The sequence below is a fragment of the Ischnura elegans genome (genome assembly GCF_921293095.1).
Source record: "Ischnura elegans chromosome 13 unlocalized genomic scaffold, ioIscEleg1.1 SUPER_13_unloc_1, whole genome shotgun sequence".
Taxonomy (NCBI): domain Eukaryota; kingdom Metazoa; phylum Arthropoda; class Insecta; order Odonata; family Coenagrionidae; genus Ischnura; species Ischnura elegans.
Genome location: NW_025791657.1, coordinates 3634803 through 3653220, shown reverse-complemented (window position 1 = coordinate 3653220; position 18418 = coordinate 3634803). Strand labels below are relative to the sequence as shown.

Sequence of the window (18418 nt, the reverse complement as noted above, 5' to 3'; positions counted from 1 at the left end):
TGACGTCAAGGACATTTTCTATGAATTCCCCTTGCATCCGTTCGACCAATCACGGCCCACCGTTTGTTGTCTCTACTGCGTTTACCGCCCCTCACGCGAGGAGGCGCCATGGTCGCCGTAGTAGCATGAGTGTGGTTCTGCGGTGAAGTTATTCACAGTTCATCCTCATCGTAGTAAGTAGGAATACTCCCTGGTTGTGATCATCTCAAGAGTTCATCAAGAAGTGCACCTCAAAAGGATCTACATAAAAGTAAGTGAAACATTTATACTTATTTCTATACCACTATTTAAAACTATTTAAATTCTAAATGACATAATATGGCCAAATTCATGGCTTTTCAAGGATTTTAAAATTATTTTAAAATAGTGCATACAATGCGGCTCTTCATAAGTTTAGTATCATTTAGTCCCATTCTGTAGGCAAGATATAAATGGTTATGTAAGAAGGAATAGCTTGTTTTTTTTTTGCAAAAAAAAGTAGAAAAATAACTTTCCTTATTTTTATTTCGATACAATTTCAAAATTATTTTCACCGAATTTAAAATTATTTCTCATTTAGTTGGATGGAGTGTCAGTGTCCATTAGCACGCTGCATCCCACCAATAGGGTAGGTAAGTTCCTTCATCAAAGAAAACGAAAGACATTGATTGCGATTCCTTACCCACCATTAGAGTATTCATAATATACAAATTAATTGCTTTTAGAAATCCTAGTTTAGACGAATGACAATGATCAATTTTAACCTCATTTGAAAAAGGCCAGATTAGCCGCCATGTGATGCCACTCCACGTGTCGTTACAGGGACCTAGATGCTGACCGAATATATAGGAGTTTTACATCGTCTGAGATTAGCTACCAATGAATTCACTGCGATTTAGTGGCGTAACTATAGGACTACGCTTTGCGCGGGATGGGATAGCCTGCTGTGGTAATCCCCCGCCCCCTTCGGAGAAAAGTTTGAAAAATAACGTGCCTGGAAATACATTTCACATAATTTTCGTACTAAAAAATTAATAGGGTTTTTTCCCATTATTTTTTTACTGCCTAAATCGAAAGATTATTACTCCTGGAATACGGATTTCTCGCTTTTAGATTTTTAAATGACGATATCTATTTTTCGCGATTAAATGAAAAGTGAAAATTTTCAAGCGCGCGAAAACGCGACGGCTTAGTATGAATGCTGGGAAAACTCCGTGTCACGTCGTTCTGGTTCCTGCTGCCGCCGTGTGAGGTGACCTTGGGGCGAGGCTTTGAGCGCTGATACGACGCAGGCTGTTATCAGGTAGCAGAGCAGGTAGATGAGTACATAATATCCTTCGTTTACCGTCGTACTATGGTAGACGTGATCATGAGAAGAAAGGAAAAGAAATAGACAGCAAAACAGAGAGATTTAAAATGTCATTCTTCCCTCGTACTAATAAGGATAGCAACGTTGTCTCAATTTATAGGAATACAGGCGTCACTCGCTAGGATAACTCATTGCATGGAATTTTTTCCATAAGTTTTAACCTCGCATGCATATGCCATAGGAATAATTAACCTTTGGCAAGTTTTGTCTAATGAATAAGCAGGCGTATTTTACTAGAATGCGTAATATTTCTATGACCGTGTGGTGTGCATGTCGCGGTTCACTTGAATGTTGGTGATTGGTCACCCCCCGCCAAACACCCCAGAGGTGGCTCGCATGCAGTGGGGTAGCCAGGAATTACGTCTGGGGGGATCCAAAATCATGGGTGGACATATTTGGAAAAGAGGGTACAAAGTAGAGGATTTTAAACTAATTTAAACACTTTTATGAACCGAAAAAACTTCATTCGTCAAAGAAATCTTTTGTAAAGGCATGATTTTTCAATATTTTGTATTTTTAGTTTTTGCGAAGGAAAATATTTTTTTATATTTGGGTGGGGGGGGGGGGGACATGCCACTGCTCACAGGGTATAATATAGATGTAAAGTTACTTCTTTCATGTGGTGCTGAAGTGAAATAAGTATGTGAACCCCAATGAGAGCGCCCACCAGATACGTTTTTATTTGCGAAAGGTCTCGTCCTCCATTTTACATAAATTTAAATTCAATCAGAGATTGAAAAGTGAAACGACCCGTATTTGTTTCATTAAAAATTATCTTCTCGTGCTATTCTCGGCGTTAAGTGGACGGAGGTATCCCTTTCTATGAAATTATCATGACGTCACTCTTTCCGAGTGGCTCCTTGTTTCCTTGCGGCGATATAGTAGCCTATTGGATGAATTGATGACGTCAAGAGATCATTCTGGCCTTCTTTCCCGCTTCCATACTACTTCTCCGTCTTTTGTATGGATACAGGGTGGTCCGTTGTAGCTTAAGCTCTCGTGAACGCGTCTTTTCCTTTAACCGTTAACCAATGACGTGCAATTCTTGTTACATTACCAGTGACGTGAGGTCTGGGAGACCGCAATAAAACAAAAATTCGTAAAACGTTGCAAATTCATTTTTATTTTTTAGTTGAATGTTTCTTTGGCCTCTGAACTATTCTTAAACTTATATTCAATATTATGCATTCCAAACTTTTTCAGTTAAAATTGTTAATTCGCACAGGATCAAAAAACTGATATAAAAATCACTTGAGTTATTATTTTTACTACGCTGCTTTTTTAATGAACTACTTAATTATCCACTTTATGCAACTAAAAATGCTTCCTTATGAATTTATAATATAATTATTATTCTTGAAAAATCGCTAGGAATTGTTTTAAATAGCTTTTTGAATCATTTCCACTAGCATTACGTTTACTGGATTTCTAATTTAGTGACGTGATGTCTTACAGACCGCTACTCAAATTCAGTTTCAAGTTTTTAGAAATAAATAATAAGAACGTTAAATTTTACGAGTGCCATGTCCTTATTATATATATTATGTCATTATCATTATGACTGATATTTTGAAAATATTAATAATTTTAGAAACGCAGCGGTCTCTCAGACCGCTTGTTACCGGTTAAGGGTTAAGTGTAAGCTTCTTCCTCGCGTATTGACGTCACCAACTTAGCAATGTTCTCGTTTTCCGCTCATCGTCAGTCTTTTCAGTTGGTTCGCTTTCACTTACACTCCAGTTTGCGCCTCCTTTCATTTCTCTGAAATATTATTCATGGTTGTTGATGGAGACTTTCGCGGGGTGGTGCAGCATGCGTAGCAAGCTTTTTGGGTTGACCTCCGCGTCATTTCATATTCATGACGACAGTTTCGCCGGCGTTGCAGCTGGCGTCTTCAGTTTCTAAGTGTTTGATGAAGGTTTTCGCCCGTATTAAATAGGCCTTGGTTTGGGCTGGGTGCATTCTGATTGGTCCGTTTGGTTAAGAGTCTCTTCCAGGTGTTTGAGAGCGAATAGTTGTCCTCCCTGTTGAATCGCCGAGCACGTATGGGAAGGACCAACTCACAATATGGACTTTGAAAATGCAAAAATCATCGCTGGAGAAAAGCATTACTTTCCCCGACTCATACGAGAGGCTATCGAAATAGCGAAAACATCCAATTTCAACTGGGAGGACTGCTATTCGCTCTCAAACACCTGGAAGAGACTCTTACCCAAACGGACCAATCAGAACGCACCTAGCCCAAACCAATGCCTATTTAGGACGGGCAAAAACCTGCATCAAACACTTCGAACCTGAAGACGCCAGCTGCAACGCCGGTCAGACTGCCGTCATGAAGATTAAACGACGCGGAAACCCGAAAACCTTGCTACGCATTATTCATGGTTGATTAATTACACCGAAGCTAGGGTGACGTCATCAATTCAGGAACTGTAGGAGTTAACTTTGACATTTTTACATGCTGACAGTATGACAGAGTAGCAGATTGATGACGACTGTTTGACGGATTGTCGCCGGGGAAACAAATAATTTATCAACCCAATCAAGGATGCCGACTCACAAAATATATTGGGGGGCCCAAACCGGGGATCTCGCCCCGGGAAATTTTACAAGTGGTGAGTTTTAAGTTTTTTAAGGATTTAAGAAGAGTCATATGATCAAAATAAGAACCCTTTCATCTCGAATCTCGATATCTGGACACTCCGCAAAAAATCGACAAGCCTGACACATTTTTTCCTCACACCCATAACGAATTTTTGAGGCGGCTCAAGACCCCTCAGGCCCCATTGAGTCGGCGCCCCTGAGCCCAGTCCCATACCTTATCCGAATCATGGGTTGAGAAAAAATTTCATATTTTATCTATTTATTCTTCCGCATTGGTTTAAATAGAGCGCAATTCTAGAGGTTATCAAGATGCCTAGATGCGCAATTTATTGTCTCTGATTAAATATCAGATTCCATTTTTTAAAGTTCAGAGCCCAATGACAATGCGTGGGTAAAGTCAGCCACACAATTTTTTTATGTCCCGCATAATCTGCCCAATTTTCATAAACAGATGGGGGGCGCCCCCCCCCCCCCCCCTTGCGGACCCCCCCGTATTGCCTAACATAACAAAACCAGAATAGGGTAGTTTCCTTCATGAAAGAAAACGAAAGGCATTGATTGCGATTAGTTACCCACCATTAGTGTATTCATAATATACAAATTATTTCGTTTTAGAAATACCGGTTTCGACGAATGGCAAGGGTCCATTTTTATCCTCATTTGAAAAGGACCAGATTGGCGCCCATGCGATGCCACTCCACGTGACGTCACAGGGACCTTGTTTCTATACGAGAAGATAGGAGTTATACATTGTCTGAGGTTACCAATGCATGCATGAGGCGCAAAGGTCAGGAAAACATGTCTTAATAATCACTTATTAGAACTGGTTAAGGTCGGAAAGTTTTCATCGTTTGATAAGGTATTAATGATCATTATTTAAGCCAAGCGCTACCAGCCAGCAGGGTACTCAGCTACCCGCTAGCAGCCTGCGTCGTATCAGCGCTAAGCCTCGCCTCAAGGTCACCTCACAGGGCGGCAGCGGGAACCAGAAATACGTCACACGGAGAGATTTCCCGGCATTCATACTTACGCGTCGCGTTTTCGCGCGCTTGAAATTTTTCAATTTTCATTTAATCGCGAAAAATAGATATCGTCATTTAAAAATCTAAATGCGTGAAGTACGCACTCCAGGAGTAATAATCTTTCGATTTAGGCAACAAAAAAAATATAGGAAACCACCCTATTGTACCTTTTTTATATCATAAGATAGTATTATTTGTACATGTGTATAATCACTTTAAATACTTTTTTATACTGCCTCTGACTTGATCATTTTTATTACGATAAAAGTAAAGACAACTGAAGATGTACTTAGCGCCTCCCTTGAGTTTTTTCTGTATCCGCTATTGCCAATCTTCCCTAATCTGCTTATTATTTACTTCACTCCGATGACGCCACGCCTTTGTAACGCAAATCATGTGTGGTAACTTTGATTAGCAGTTTTGTACCTGATATCCAGCTGTTGCTGGTAATAGGCTTTCGGTATATTGCGCAATTTGGCGTAAACCCTTTCCAACCCAGAGCTGTTTCTGGTAAAAATCAAATTTCAAGATTTTTCATTTTGAAAACTCGAAAATATTACACTCAATGACAATTATCCTGCCAGCTAAATACTTCATCAATAAAATTTACGCTACAAAATAATATTTAGTTTAGATATCTCCTAAATGGAGCAGAAAGTTTAAACATTTTTGATGTTGCTTATAAGCAACATTGGGTTATAAAGGGTTCATGAGTTACATGGCTATTTGTTTTACTAGGTAGGATGATTAATTGCTCTTATTTATCTACGATATTTAAAATGCGGGTTTTCTTGGTAATTTCAGATAGGTGTTAATAGTGTATTCTGTGTTCTTCGCAGGGAGTCTTCAAAGGCTTTTGCGGTGCCTTTTGTATTTTGTGGTATTGCTTTAATGTGAAGGTTTTCATGTACATATATATTTATTGCGTGAACCCATGATTGACCTTGAAGCCCCATTTCTACTTCTTAAAGGATCTTTGTAATACCTTTTGATGTCGGCAAACGGGGTCTCCCGCGCAAACAACATGACCACCGTTGCCACGGCAACGAGTGACTTCAACGCCGCCCGAAAGAGGGTGTTCGGGGGTGTGATCACGGACGGTTCCATCAGAGCGCCACCCGCCCTACACGACTGGAACCTCAACGCCCTCCGCGAGATGTTCAGCAAACTCAACGCCGGCGGAAATGACGTCAAAAACAGGGTCACATGCCTCCGCTACGCGGGCGACGCTTCTGATTGGCTGCTCATGCCTGGGGAGGTCCCCGTCACCATGGAGTCGGTGAGTAAACGATAATAAATAAGGAAAAAATTAGGTTATTTTGGACTCGCCCGCACTGGTGGCCTGCGAACCGATTAATCGGCTACAAATATTCCAAGCTAATCCATATTTCGCCAAAACCTACTATGATCGGACTGAAAGTAAAACACAGATTTTACCATAACATTTCTAAGAGCTGCAAGAGACTCGTAAGGAAAATGCTTGGATAAGATAGATTGAGAAATCCATAATTTCAGACTGACAACAAGAAAATCCTATACGTTCTTCACGATATTTATAGAGTAGTTTCTAATAAACGTAACAGCGTAACCGAGAGCCCCACCCTTTACTTTACTTTCATGACATCATGCTCCGTATACTTAATTAAAGGTCAACTTTAATATGTTTTGCGCCGGTACACGGAGTCTGCCGCGCTAAAAACATGACATTCGTATCTTTATTAATTTCCAGGTCCCACGGATGGCATAAATAGGGTGTTTTCCTGTTTTTTATTGCCTGAATCGAAAGATTATTACTCTTGGAGTATGTATTTCACGCTTTTAGATTTTTAAATGACGATATCAATTTTTCGCGACTCAATGAAAAGTTATAAAAAGTATGAATGCTGGGAAACGCCAGTGTGACGTTATACTGGTTCCAGCTGTCACCGTGAGAGGCCACCTTGGTGCGAGGCTATGAGCGCCGCCATGATGCAGGCAGCTAGCAGGTAGCTGAGTACTCAGCTAACAGTTAGCGCATGGCTTAAATAACCCCATCAAAGGATGGAAACTTTACGACAATAGGCAATTAAAAAAAAAGTGATCATAAAGAGACGTTTCCCCGAGCTCTGCGCCTCATGTATGCATCGGTAATCTTAGACGATGTAAAACTTCTATCTGCTCGTATAGAAACTAGGTCCCAGTGACGTCACTTGGAGTGGCATCGCATGAACGCCAATCTGACCTTTTTCAAATGAGGATAAAAATTGACCATTGCCATTCGTCTAAACTGGGAATTCTATAACAAAATAATTTGTACATTATGAATACAGTAATGGTGGCTAACGATTCGCAATCAATGCCTTTCGTTTTCTTAGATGAAGGAAACTACCCTATTACGAGTCCGAACGGCTGTAACTTCGTTTTCCCCACCACAATAAATGTGTTTAAATGAATGCTGAATGGAAGGGAGCACATGCATCTCCTTTTCTTGATGACTAGCGTCCTGCGAACCCCCGCCTCAAGCAGGACTGGGCTGCATTTCAAAAAAATGTATTTTTTAATACTCATTATCTTACTCCTATGGCCATTCGAAACCTAGAAGGTCTTTAGCCTCACCAACTTGGTGCCTCCACATTCTCCGGTCGCCCGCCACACCCAGCTGGGCTCCCATCTTTCTCACATCCTTCTTAACTTCATTCCAGTGCATTCTTGGCCTTTCTTTTCCCGTCGAATGAAAATTAAACTATGTTTTTCCACATAAAATATTTACTAGATAACTACCATAGTTTCAACGCACTGCGTCACCCTGCGTCAGGCCTGAGATCGATCGTATTTCCGGTGGCCTTCTAAGAACTCATCCGAAACAGTCGACAATCTCTGCGTACGAAAGATGCCGTTTATTGACGTTAGTGCGCACGTAATAGAAAATATATTGAAACCACTCAGTCCAAATAAATTACCTGGTGAAATCCCTTCTCACCTATAAAGAGAACTGGCCTCAGAAATTGCCCCTACCTGCCGTTAATACTTAGTAATTCCATCAAGCAACACGTAATTAAAAATAAGTGACATACGGGTGTATGCCGCGTGTTGCACTGGAGATTGCCCCGACGTTTCGCACCCGACTGCTGGTCACTTTTTCAAGGGAATAATGTTGGGATTGGTTTTTTGCTGCCTTTTTTTATATTTCAGGTGGGAGGGGTGGGCGGAGGGTTTGAGGAGTGGAGGGGGAAGATGACGAAATGTTGCGGATGACTGGGTTCCAAGTACTGCTGATTCTTAATCCGGTATCTCTATTATAGTTGTTCTTGTTCTTCTTTATTTCTATGACCTCGCGGATGAGTCGGGCTTTAAAATGTTTCATTGTCTCGCAGACTGTTGATTCTTCGAAGTCGATCGCATGTCCGGTGGCTTCGTGTTCCACTACGGCTGACTTTGAAGAGTGACCCAGTCGAATGGTCCGCTTGTGCTCTTATACTCGAGTTTTGACCGTTCGTCCGTTTCCCCGATGTATTTCTCCAAGCAAGTTCCGCAGGGGATGTCGTCCACTCCTTCAATTTGAAGTGGCGTCCTATCATTGGCATTTCCTAGGAGGTATCATACTTGGGCGTGTGGTTTAAAAATGGCTTTAATTTCAAATTTCCGGAGGATGTTGCCGATCTTGAAAACCAGAGACGATCTTGAAAAAAAAACAAATCCCAACACCATTCCCTTGAGAGAGTGACCAGCAGTTGGTCGCGAAACGTCGGGGCAATCTCCACTATGACATGCGGCATGCGCCCTCTCTTTTCATCACCATGAGCCGCGAAAGCCTCAATCAAGAAATAAGATAATGGGTTTGGTATTATTTTAATTTTAATGTAAGCTATTGTGCTATGTTTTACTTATTTGGATGATGGAATATAAATTAAAATAATATTTTCCATCTTTATTTTTTCCCTCACATTCTTTGCAATATCGTTCATCATCACGATCGATTATCTATCAATAAAAGCAGTGGCATAACTAGGAATATGCTTTGAGGGAGATGGCAGGGTCTAGGGGTGAGGCCGAGCAACAGGGGGTCCGGGAAAGTTTTTGAAAAATTACATGCCTGGAAATATATTGTACATCATTTTGACACTTAAAATTTACCTTAAAGAAGATGCAGTTATTATATGTCATAACTAGACGATAGTTTAAAATGTTTTCTTTATTTCTCTGAGTCTTTGAGGGGGGGGATCTATCCCCTCATCCCCCCCATAGTTAAGCCACTGAATAAGAAATTATAACTAGAGCGTTAGAACTCATAAATAGATTAGATGACTTGTAGAGTTGCCTGCTAACTTATGACAACGACTATATGACAAGTTTCTCAATTTTATTTTTATTTATAAGAGCATGTGATAGTGCAATTTTTTAGCATGCGCGACGTTTTTAGGACCGAATGGTGTACATTTGGGAGTCCAATTGCATGTTGCATGGTGGTGATTGATGACCCCCTGCCAAACACCCTAGAGGTGGCACTCAGGGTATTATGTAGATGTAGATAGATCACCAGTTAGGGGAAATACCGCTCTGTGCGGTATTACTACCCGGGACACTTTATAAGCAGTGAGTTTTAAGTCTTTTTTTTGGCATTTTAGAAGAGTCATATGATCAGCATTAGATCCCTAATAACTTCAATCTAGATATCTGGACACTCCGGGGAAAATCGACAAGCCTGACACATTTTTTCCTCACACCCATAACGAATTTTTGAGGGGTCTCCGGCCCTCTCAGGGCCCATGGAGTCGGAGCCACTGCATGCACGTGTATAGAGTCAGATGCTCCTGGATTATAATCCTGGATAATTATCTTTATCGGTTTCCCTTTCCTTCCGCTATCGCCTCAGCACTTCCCAGCGCTCTAACGCATACTCCAGTGGCGTAACTAAGGGAGGGAATTAGTGGCATAGATCCCCCAAAAGCCACAGAGAAAAAAACGGAGCAGTCGTGGGACTGGCCGACAGAAGTGAAAACTGAAATAATTATTATCCATTTATTTTTTATATAGATTAAATATTATTAAATAACTAATTTTTCCAGTAATACTCATTTTTCAACAAAAATTTAAATTATTTTTTTCAGCAAAGTGTTTATTATCAAATTAAAAATACGATGTGTATGAATAGGAAGTAACATTTATTTATCAAAATATAATATGCTTTCATTTCTTTCTTTTAATATGCTTCAAACCTATAATTGTTCACTATGCACATAAAAGAAACTGCCTTAAATTGTACTGACCTGTATTTTTATAGCGTGTACACTCTTCTGCACGTTCATGCATGAGCTCTTTATATTTAATGAACTAATACAATATACACTATAGATTTTTATTTTCAATTTTAATATTTTTAAAACAAAAAGACTGTAACAGTCTATATATTAAAAACGTTTATTTACCATACCCAGTCAGCCTGCGTAGTTGAAATATCCATTGTAAATTTTTTTAAATTCTATGAGATTGAGACAAAAAATCCTTCCCGGCGGGGAATCGAACCCTGTTCTCCCACGTGACAGGCGGTGATACTGACCACTATACTACCGAGGCTGTGATACTAAGAGACGAATTTTAAGAGGGAAATGTATATCTCGCTGTAGCGATCGCGGTGTCGGGTCGGTGACGCTCACGCGAGGTCTATGCTTTTTCCCCATCCCGCAAAAGTGCTTAGCGCCGCTAAAGAAGTTTTCACTTCAAAAAATGATTATAAAACTTTTGCCTAGTTTTGATACATAATAACTGCATCTACTGAAAGTTAAACTTTAAGTACCAAAGTGATGTAGAATGCATACCCAGGAATGCTATTTTTCAAAAATTTTCTCGGGTCCCGATTGCTTGGGGGGGGGGGGAGTCACCCATAAGGCCCCTCATACCGCCAAAAGCATATTTCTAATTACGCCACTGCCATACTCTATCGGATATAAAATTTTGGTGAACGGTATTGCCCCCCGTGCGGTTTTACCCCGGTCTGCCCGACTGGTCCTTCTAGGAAGCAGTACGGCCCGGGCCTCCTTGTATTAATTACTGCATTTCTTGTATGATCTTAGGTTTTCCCGTCGTATCAGTTGCAGAAAATTTTCTCGGGTTTTCCACCGGTTGATGTCGTCCATGTCTCCCGACGTTTCGAGCAGCGACTTGCTGATCATCCTCAGGGGATCTTCAGAATGCCGTTTTTCGAAAATTGTTGTGCTTTTCCCGCCATTTTTGTTGTATTTAAGGGACTTCATTATTGGTCTCCAAACATTGCTGATTTGGAACCCAGAGTCTCTGTTGATGTTTCTGCGGTTGATAAGGATCTGAATGGCTTCTTTGACAAGACGCATTACTGCATTTCAATATCCATCCTTCGTTCTCAGTGGTCCAACTACAACTTGTTGCGGGCGGCCGAGCTTCTAGGAGACGAATACTTCCGTTCGAGACTCTTCGACGACGCCATCAAAATGTACGACCTGACCAACTTCTACTACGAGAGGAAGTTCGGGTGGCGATTCATCAAATCGCGGGATTTGAGGCGGAAGAGGGCCAAGCTGCTCATCGTCGCCGAAAGGTAATGCCCCGTTCTAATTAGGACGAGCTTGCTGCGCCCGCTCCCAGCGGGCTTCCACCGCTCTTTTCAATGCATGTCCACAGAGGGATAGGCGCGTTTCTAATTTCAAAATGTAGAAAACAAAGGCAGGGTCTTATGTACAAATTTAATTACGTATCAACAGGAGACTTGAATGTGGAATCAGCCGCATTTTGATAAAAGTCATTTAAAGAATGCGAGATATTGTTGCTAATGAACAAATGTATCAGTTTGTGCGCCGTTAAAGTCAGAAATATTTACCGGTTTACCTCTCGAACATTCCACCATTCCCAAGACACGAAAACAAAGAAAAGAGGGTGCCAGAGAATGAGAGACAGAAAATGGTTTGCCAGAGACTGAGTACGTGTTGAGTCCAACACCTTTCTGTGTTAACTAGAAATAATATGTTGAAAGCGCGTTATATTGCAAAAAAATATAATAATATGTATCTGAAACTAAATTGGTATCAATTAAATATCCTGAAATAAAGGTTTGCTCTGTACCATGGAGCAAGTGCGTGACGTCAATATGGCGGATGGCCTCATCCCCTAATAGAAATATCAAGGGTCATTTTTAAAACGAATTTTGGGAAACAATAGCAATACTTAGGAAGTAAGATATGCCGTCGCATGTTCTCTGATAAATTCTGTGCATTTTGGTACCTCATTTGTAGAGTTTGGTTGCATATAAGTTGAGAAAAATGCATCTATACAGTAGAAATAATATAGAAGATTGTTTCAGCAATCGTTGGAACTATCACTGTGCATTCACACGACGATGGTTAAAGCCTGTGCTGCCCTCTAGTGCTTACATCTAAAGTGAACGAGAAATTGACGGTTAGCAAAGCTGTTGAGGTATGCAGGGACAAGATATTACTGTGCTCAACGTGTATTTACTGAATAATTTTTCTTCCACCCATATTCTTCTTTCCTAGGACTAATCCATGAAAAAATAGATCGAAGAGGGCTTTGCAAACTTTTCGTCTTTCTGTTGTCGCTTCCTCTTCCGGTCTCTCAGAGCTTAGAAGTATTGAATAATAAGATGAATACATAATAATTTACGCCAGCTGATTCTGATTACTCATGTAGTATCAACTAGTGCCGTGTTATAATCCACCGTAAATGCATTATTGCGCTCTCACCAGCACTTTTCGATCGTCAAATTTCGGAAGTGACGTCACGTAGTGCCATTCCATTCTGTAGTGCCTCATTCACATTACGATTGTCCCAGCGATTGTCGGAACTATCGTGCATTCACAAGACGATGGTTAAAACCTGTGCTGCCGTCTGTTGCTGAAATCTAAAAAGAACGGGAAATTGTTGTTTGGCGAAGCTGTTGAAGTATGGAGGGACAAGATATTAATGTGTTCAACGTGTATTTACCGAATAATTTTTCTTCCGTCCATATTCTTCCTTCCTGGGACAAATCCATGAAAAAATAGAGCTTCACGAACTTGTCGTCTTTCTCTTGTCTCTTCATTTTCCGATGTTTTCAGATGTTTCCCTGAGCTCTGTACCTCATAGTTGCATTAGTAATCTCAGACAATGTAAAAACCCTATCTACTTGAATAGAAACTAGGTCCCAGTGACGTCACGTGGAGTGCAATCGCATGGGAGGCAATCTGGCCTTTTTCAAATGAGGTTAAAATTGACCATTGCCATTCGACTAAACTGGGATTTCTAAAACCTAATAATTATTACGTTATGAATACACTAATGGTGGATAAGGAATCGCAATCAATGCATTTCGTTTTCTTTGACGAAGGAAACTACCCTATTATTTGCCAAAGATTGACGGGTAGCGAAGAATCCACTCTGTAGTCATTAAAAGGCAATCTTGAGGACTTTGGGCTCACTTAAACGGTTCATATGAATGAATCATTTCTTTGGGATCAGTCCGTTTCTATCCTGTCATCCGTTGAGTGTAAATCAATGAATGAGTAACCGAGCGCATCATTTTGTGAACAAAGAGCTCTCAGAATAACCAATTTCATCCAAAAATACGGACTAACCCACGAAATAATAAATTTATTATCTACTTATTTAAAAGGTTCAGTGTACTGGTATATTTTCATTTCCATTGTGACATCGTTAAGCGTCAATAAAAACTCATTGAGCGGCTCATTTTATGATCAACCTGTTCTCAAAATGTGTTTTTTCTTTGTATACACAGAATAATCTCCCTGGACACGTAAACTTACACAAAGGATCACTTGAATTATAAGTTGATGTAAATTTTTTATTTCCCTCGATACGCAGGTTCGTGGACGTGTTCGTGGAGATGCGCCGGGACGCCATGTTGGATGATGTGAACAGCGAGATGGAAGGCGACGTCACGCTGAGCTTGAGGTTCGCGTACGGTCTGTCTCTCGTTGCCATGAACCTTCGCCTCGAAGCCGTCCAATACTTCTGCCACAGACACCTCGGACACGCCGACTTGAAGAACAATGTGAGTAATTGATGTACAAAGGGCATGAGGGTTCTGGGAGAACTCTTCGAGGATGCAACGTACCGGGGCCGGGAACCAAGCCCGTGGCTTATAAGCCCGATCACCCGGGGAGGGGCTGGAGAGGAAGCGAAAAGGAAAGAGGCGCCGCCGCGATAGGAGTCTTACGACGTCGATAGGAGCGGAAGGAACGGGACAGGGAAAAGCACCTCAACGCTATAGAAGCGAAGAGGGCCCAACTATAAACGAAACCAGGCAAAGCCATTAATGTGCCAGCGATTTTAGAAGATTTTCCTGTGAGGAAGAATAATCCATCGATCAAATCGCTAGATTGTAATTGATGTACAAGATCCGTGAATCCGATGACCGTTGGTGGCAACCAGGACCAGATCAAAGGGGGGCCCGGGTCCTGGGCCATCCGCCAACTCAGGGCCATCCATCAAGCATAATCCTTTTGCCAATAGTCTTCAGGGCTTTGATCGGGGTGTCATCACCGCGGGTGGAGCGGCACTTCGCAATGCAGTTGGCGATGACCCAGGAACGTGTCAGTCGCAGGCACGACAGTTCGAGCAGATGGTACTAAGGGTGCCTTCACAGTTCGGCATTGCGTTGACGCCGCGGCCAGCGAGCTAATCAGAGCCCGTCTTTGAGAATTGATGACGTCACGTCTCCAGCTCACTGCGTCGTCGCAGAAAAACTGAACGTGTCGGATTTTCTCTGCGTGAAGGCGGCAGTACGCCGACGATTTCGAATTGTTGTTTGTTTATGGGAAGCTTAGGTATAGAAATATGCAATGTTAGCTCTAATGGGAGTGACAAATGCTATTTATTTCATTATTTACTATTATTTTGAAGTGTTAAGCATAGATATTTCGTACCTTTCCTAAACATAGGATAAATGTTAACTCTAAATTAGATTACAATCACAGAGGAGTATAGATTATCATAACACATACCCGTCAATGGTATCACAAGCTAAATACAGCGTGAGAACTCAGCAGTTCACAGCGGTGAAAGGGTTAAATGCAAAAGTTTTAAATGTTCATGACACTTTCCATGTCAGAGTCTTTCTCATTAGATTCCATCAAGAACTCCACCTTCTAAAGATCCACCTCTTTATGAACTGGAAAGGGGTGGTATCCCTGATGGTCTTGTAATAATCTTCTCATTGGGCAAGAGATTAAGGCTCAACCTAGCCTGATTAGCAGACAAAATCTCCAGTTTTTCAACTATTTCCCACTAGGCAAGTAGCACTGATCCTAGGAAGTTATCACATCAGTCCTGAAAATTTCAATAAATAGACATACGATTCGGTGAAACTTGACCTGCTAGGACATTCCTGGGTGCTGAAGGAACTTGGGTTGTCGAAAAGTCGCAATTAGTCGCACCTTAGCCAGTTTTAATAAGTGATTATTAGGACATGTTTCCCTGAGCTCTGTGCCTTATGCATGCATTGGTAATCTCTGACGATGTAAAACTCCTATCTACTCGTATAGAAACTAGGTCCCTGTGAAGTCGCGTGGAGTGGCATCACATGGGCGCCAATCTGGCCTTTTTCAAATGCGGTTAAAATTGACCATTGCCATTCGTCTGAACTGGGATTTCTAAAGCCAAATAATCTCTATATTATGTCATACACTAATGGTGGGTAACGAATCGCAATCAATGCCTTTCGTTTTCTTTGATGAAGGAAACAACCCTATTCCCTTGCTTATCTGCTCGTCTTGCCAGTGGTGATGCCCTCTCTGGACTTGGTGAGGGAACATCGGAGAAGGAAAAGTTAGAAAAGTCTTCTGGGCTGTGGGGAGCCCTTCCAGAAATGACTCACTCAAGTAACTTCTCATTGCTTGGAGAAGAAAGTTGGGAGATGGAAAACTTTTCTAGGCTGCATGTGGACACACCAAAATTGACCTCTGTACCGCGCAAAGAAGGCGTATCACTGCTTGCACTAGATCCTCACACATTATTGTCCTGCGTGGTCAAATTCATCTTCTTTTGAGCTAAAATTTTCGTCAGCTCAGTCAGACTATTAGCCTTTGTGCCTTTGTCCCTTCTTACAATATTGGAAGCAAACGGTCGGGTGTGTTACGGCAAGTATATAATTAAAATAAAGAATAAACAGGGATAGCCGCGATCAAATTATGGAGATTTACCCAACACGGAAAGATATGGTTTCAAACATCAGTGCCTCGCCTTCTTGGAGTTTAACAAGAGAAAGATATGTGTGGCAATGCCACCTTATGGTACCATTATCCGTCATTTTAAAGGGAAATATTGATTTAAAATATTTCTTTGCTTGTGTTTAAATTAATTGATAAATCTTATTTATTCATTTACTTTTACAATGAGTGATTTTTATTCAAGTCATTTCACAATTTAAAATTTTTTTTAGACAGGATGGCTTCGATTTATATAGATTTACCAAACACATGAAGATCTGGAAATAAACACCGTTGCTACGCCCAGTTAAACTCCTTATTGGAATTCAACACTGGGAAGACCGAGGTTGCTTGGCTACCTCAAACACCAATATCCACCATTTAACGGGCCGTAATTTTTGCAAATTTTCTTTGCTAAAATTTGTCAACGTTAGTGAGTAATTTTTATCCAAATAATTTCACAGTAAAAAATTGATAGAGACAGCGGTAACGTTGCTCCTGCTTCTCCTGTCCTGTCCTATCACACGCTTCTCGGTATGAAAAGGCCGTTTTACACGGTACACGGAATTGCGCAATCTGACGTACGTTGCGAAGGCGCAATCAAAATTGCGTCGTGTAAAGCGGTGAATTGCTAGAACACATGCGAGAATGCGTGTTGTGACACAAAATTCTAACAAAAGATAGCTGATGTCAATGGCGTAGTGAGGGGGGTCTGGACTAGAAATTATTAGGTGTCAGTTGGACCAATATTGGGCAAGAAATTGAGTCCAATATTGTGAAAAGGATATATTAATAGAAATTTGTGTGTGTCAGTCGGACCACAATCCAATAACCATTGCATTGGCTAATAAATTGGGAAGTGTCATAGGGGCTTTAGCCTGAGATCGGCTACTGACATTGGCCCAAACTATAACCAACAATAGCCAACAATGGTCCGACTCTGGGCCAACGTCGTAATGCTGCTCAGTCCCCTAGCATTAAAACCCATTCCATTTTCAATGCAGGAGAACATGGACGTCCTGAAGTCAACCATTCGATTGATCGAAGAGCAGTTCAAACGCGACAAGGTCCAATTCTCCGTCCACCTCGCCCAGCGCCTGCTCAACGTCTTCTGCGTGCGGCTCATGCGCGGCAACTGTCCGCCAGAAGTTCTCGCCTTCGCCGCCAGGTTCTCCTCATCACTGCTGAGGCGAAGGGACTGCATGGCGCACTACTCGGCGCTGAAGTTGAAGGCGACTGGCTTCCACTCGTCACTGCGCAACCACGACGCGCACTTCCTGGCCTCCGTCATCAACTGTCACCAGGCCAGCGAGACTAGCTTCAAGGAGCTGGTGGTCGTACACAGGTGGGTACATTAAATCCTTTCGCTACTAACGACGAAAATATGCGGTAGGACGTTTCCTGAACCAGGAGACGAAAGGCGAAAATTTTCGTCGGAGATTTTCCTACGCCGGTGTGCGAATGCCGACAATATACGTTTCCTTGCTCTCCCCCTTTCATGAAGTACACGGGTTCTTCCTCATTCACATTACGACTGTTCCAGCGATTGTCGGAACTATCGTGCTTTCACACGACGATTTTTAAAACCTGTGCTGCCCTCTAGTGCTGACATCTAAAGTGAACGAGAAATTGACGGTTAGCAGAGCTGTTGAGGTATAGGGACAAGACATTATTGTGTTCAACGTGCATTTACCGAATAATTTTTCTTCCACCAGTATTCTTCCTTCCTAGGACATATACATGAAAAAAGAAGAGCTTCACGAACTTTCCGTCTTTCTCTTGTCGCTTCCGTTTCCGGTCTCCCAGCGCCTAACCATCGTAAAGTGGCAACGTTCGGAACTACGTGAACTATTGTCAAGACATGCATTCACACGGCTAGTTCGGTCAACTATCTTTAGGACGATGGCTTGTACAATCGTAATGTGAATGAGACATTCGCGAAGTCTTAGGGCCGTATTCATAGTCGCGTCTTGATTGTTTACTTGAGACCGTCTTCATGAAGACCGCCTTATTGGTCAAGGCGAGCTTATTTGGTTGCCGCTTTCATAGTCAACAAATAAGCTCGTCTTGACGAAGTTGGTCTTGATCAAGCTGGCCTTATTTGAAACAAGGCGAGCTTCGTCAAGCAAATGCTCAAGCAATTGCTTATTTGATCGACCAATCACCGACGACGTTACATTTGTTTACTTGACAACCAGCGCCACACTACCGCGGTAAATTCGAGTGACTTTAATAACATTCACGGAAGCGCGATCACGGCATCCGCGTCTAAT

General features: G+C 41.7%; 1 protein-coding gene across 1 annotated transcript; it reads left to right on the top strand.

The window, feature by feature from the left end:
* The first annotated feature begins 5980 nt into the window (after positions 1 to 5980).
* LOC124172490 lies at positions 5981 to 17503 on the top strand. Its single transcript, XM_046551929.1, has 4 exons — positions 5981 to 6253; positions 11334 to 11524; positions 13801 to 13990; positions 17150 to 17503. Exons 1-4 carry the CDS (start codon positions 5999 to 6001, stop codon positions 17501 to 17503), a joined length of 990 nt encoding a protein of 329 aa, XP_046407885.1. The 5' UTR covers positions 5981 to 5998.
* The last annotated feature ends 915 nt before the right edge of the window (positions 17504 to 18418 follow it).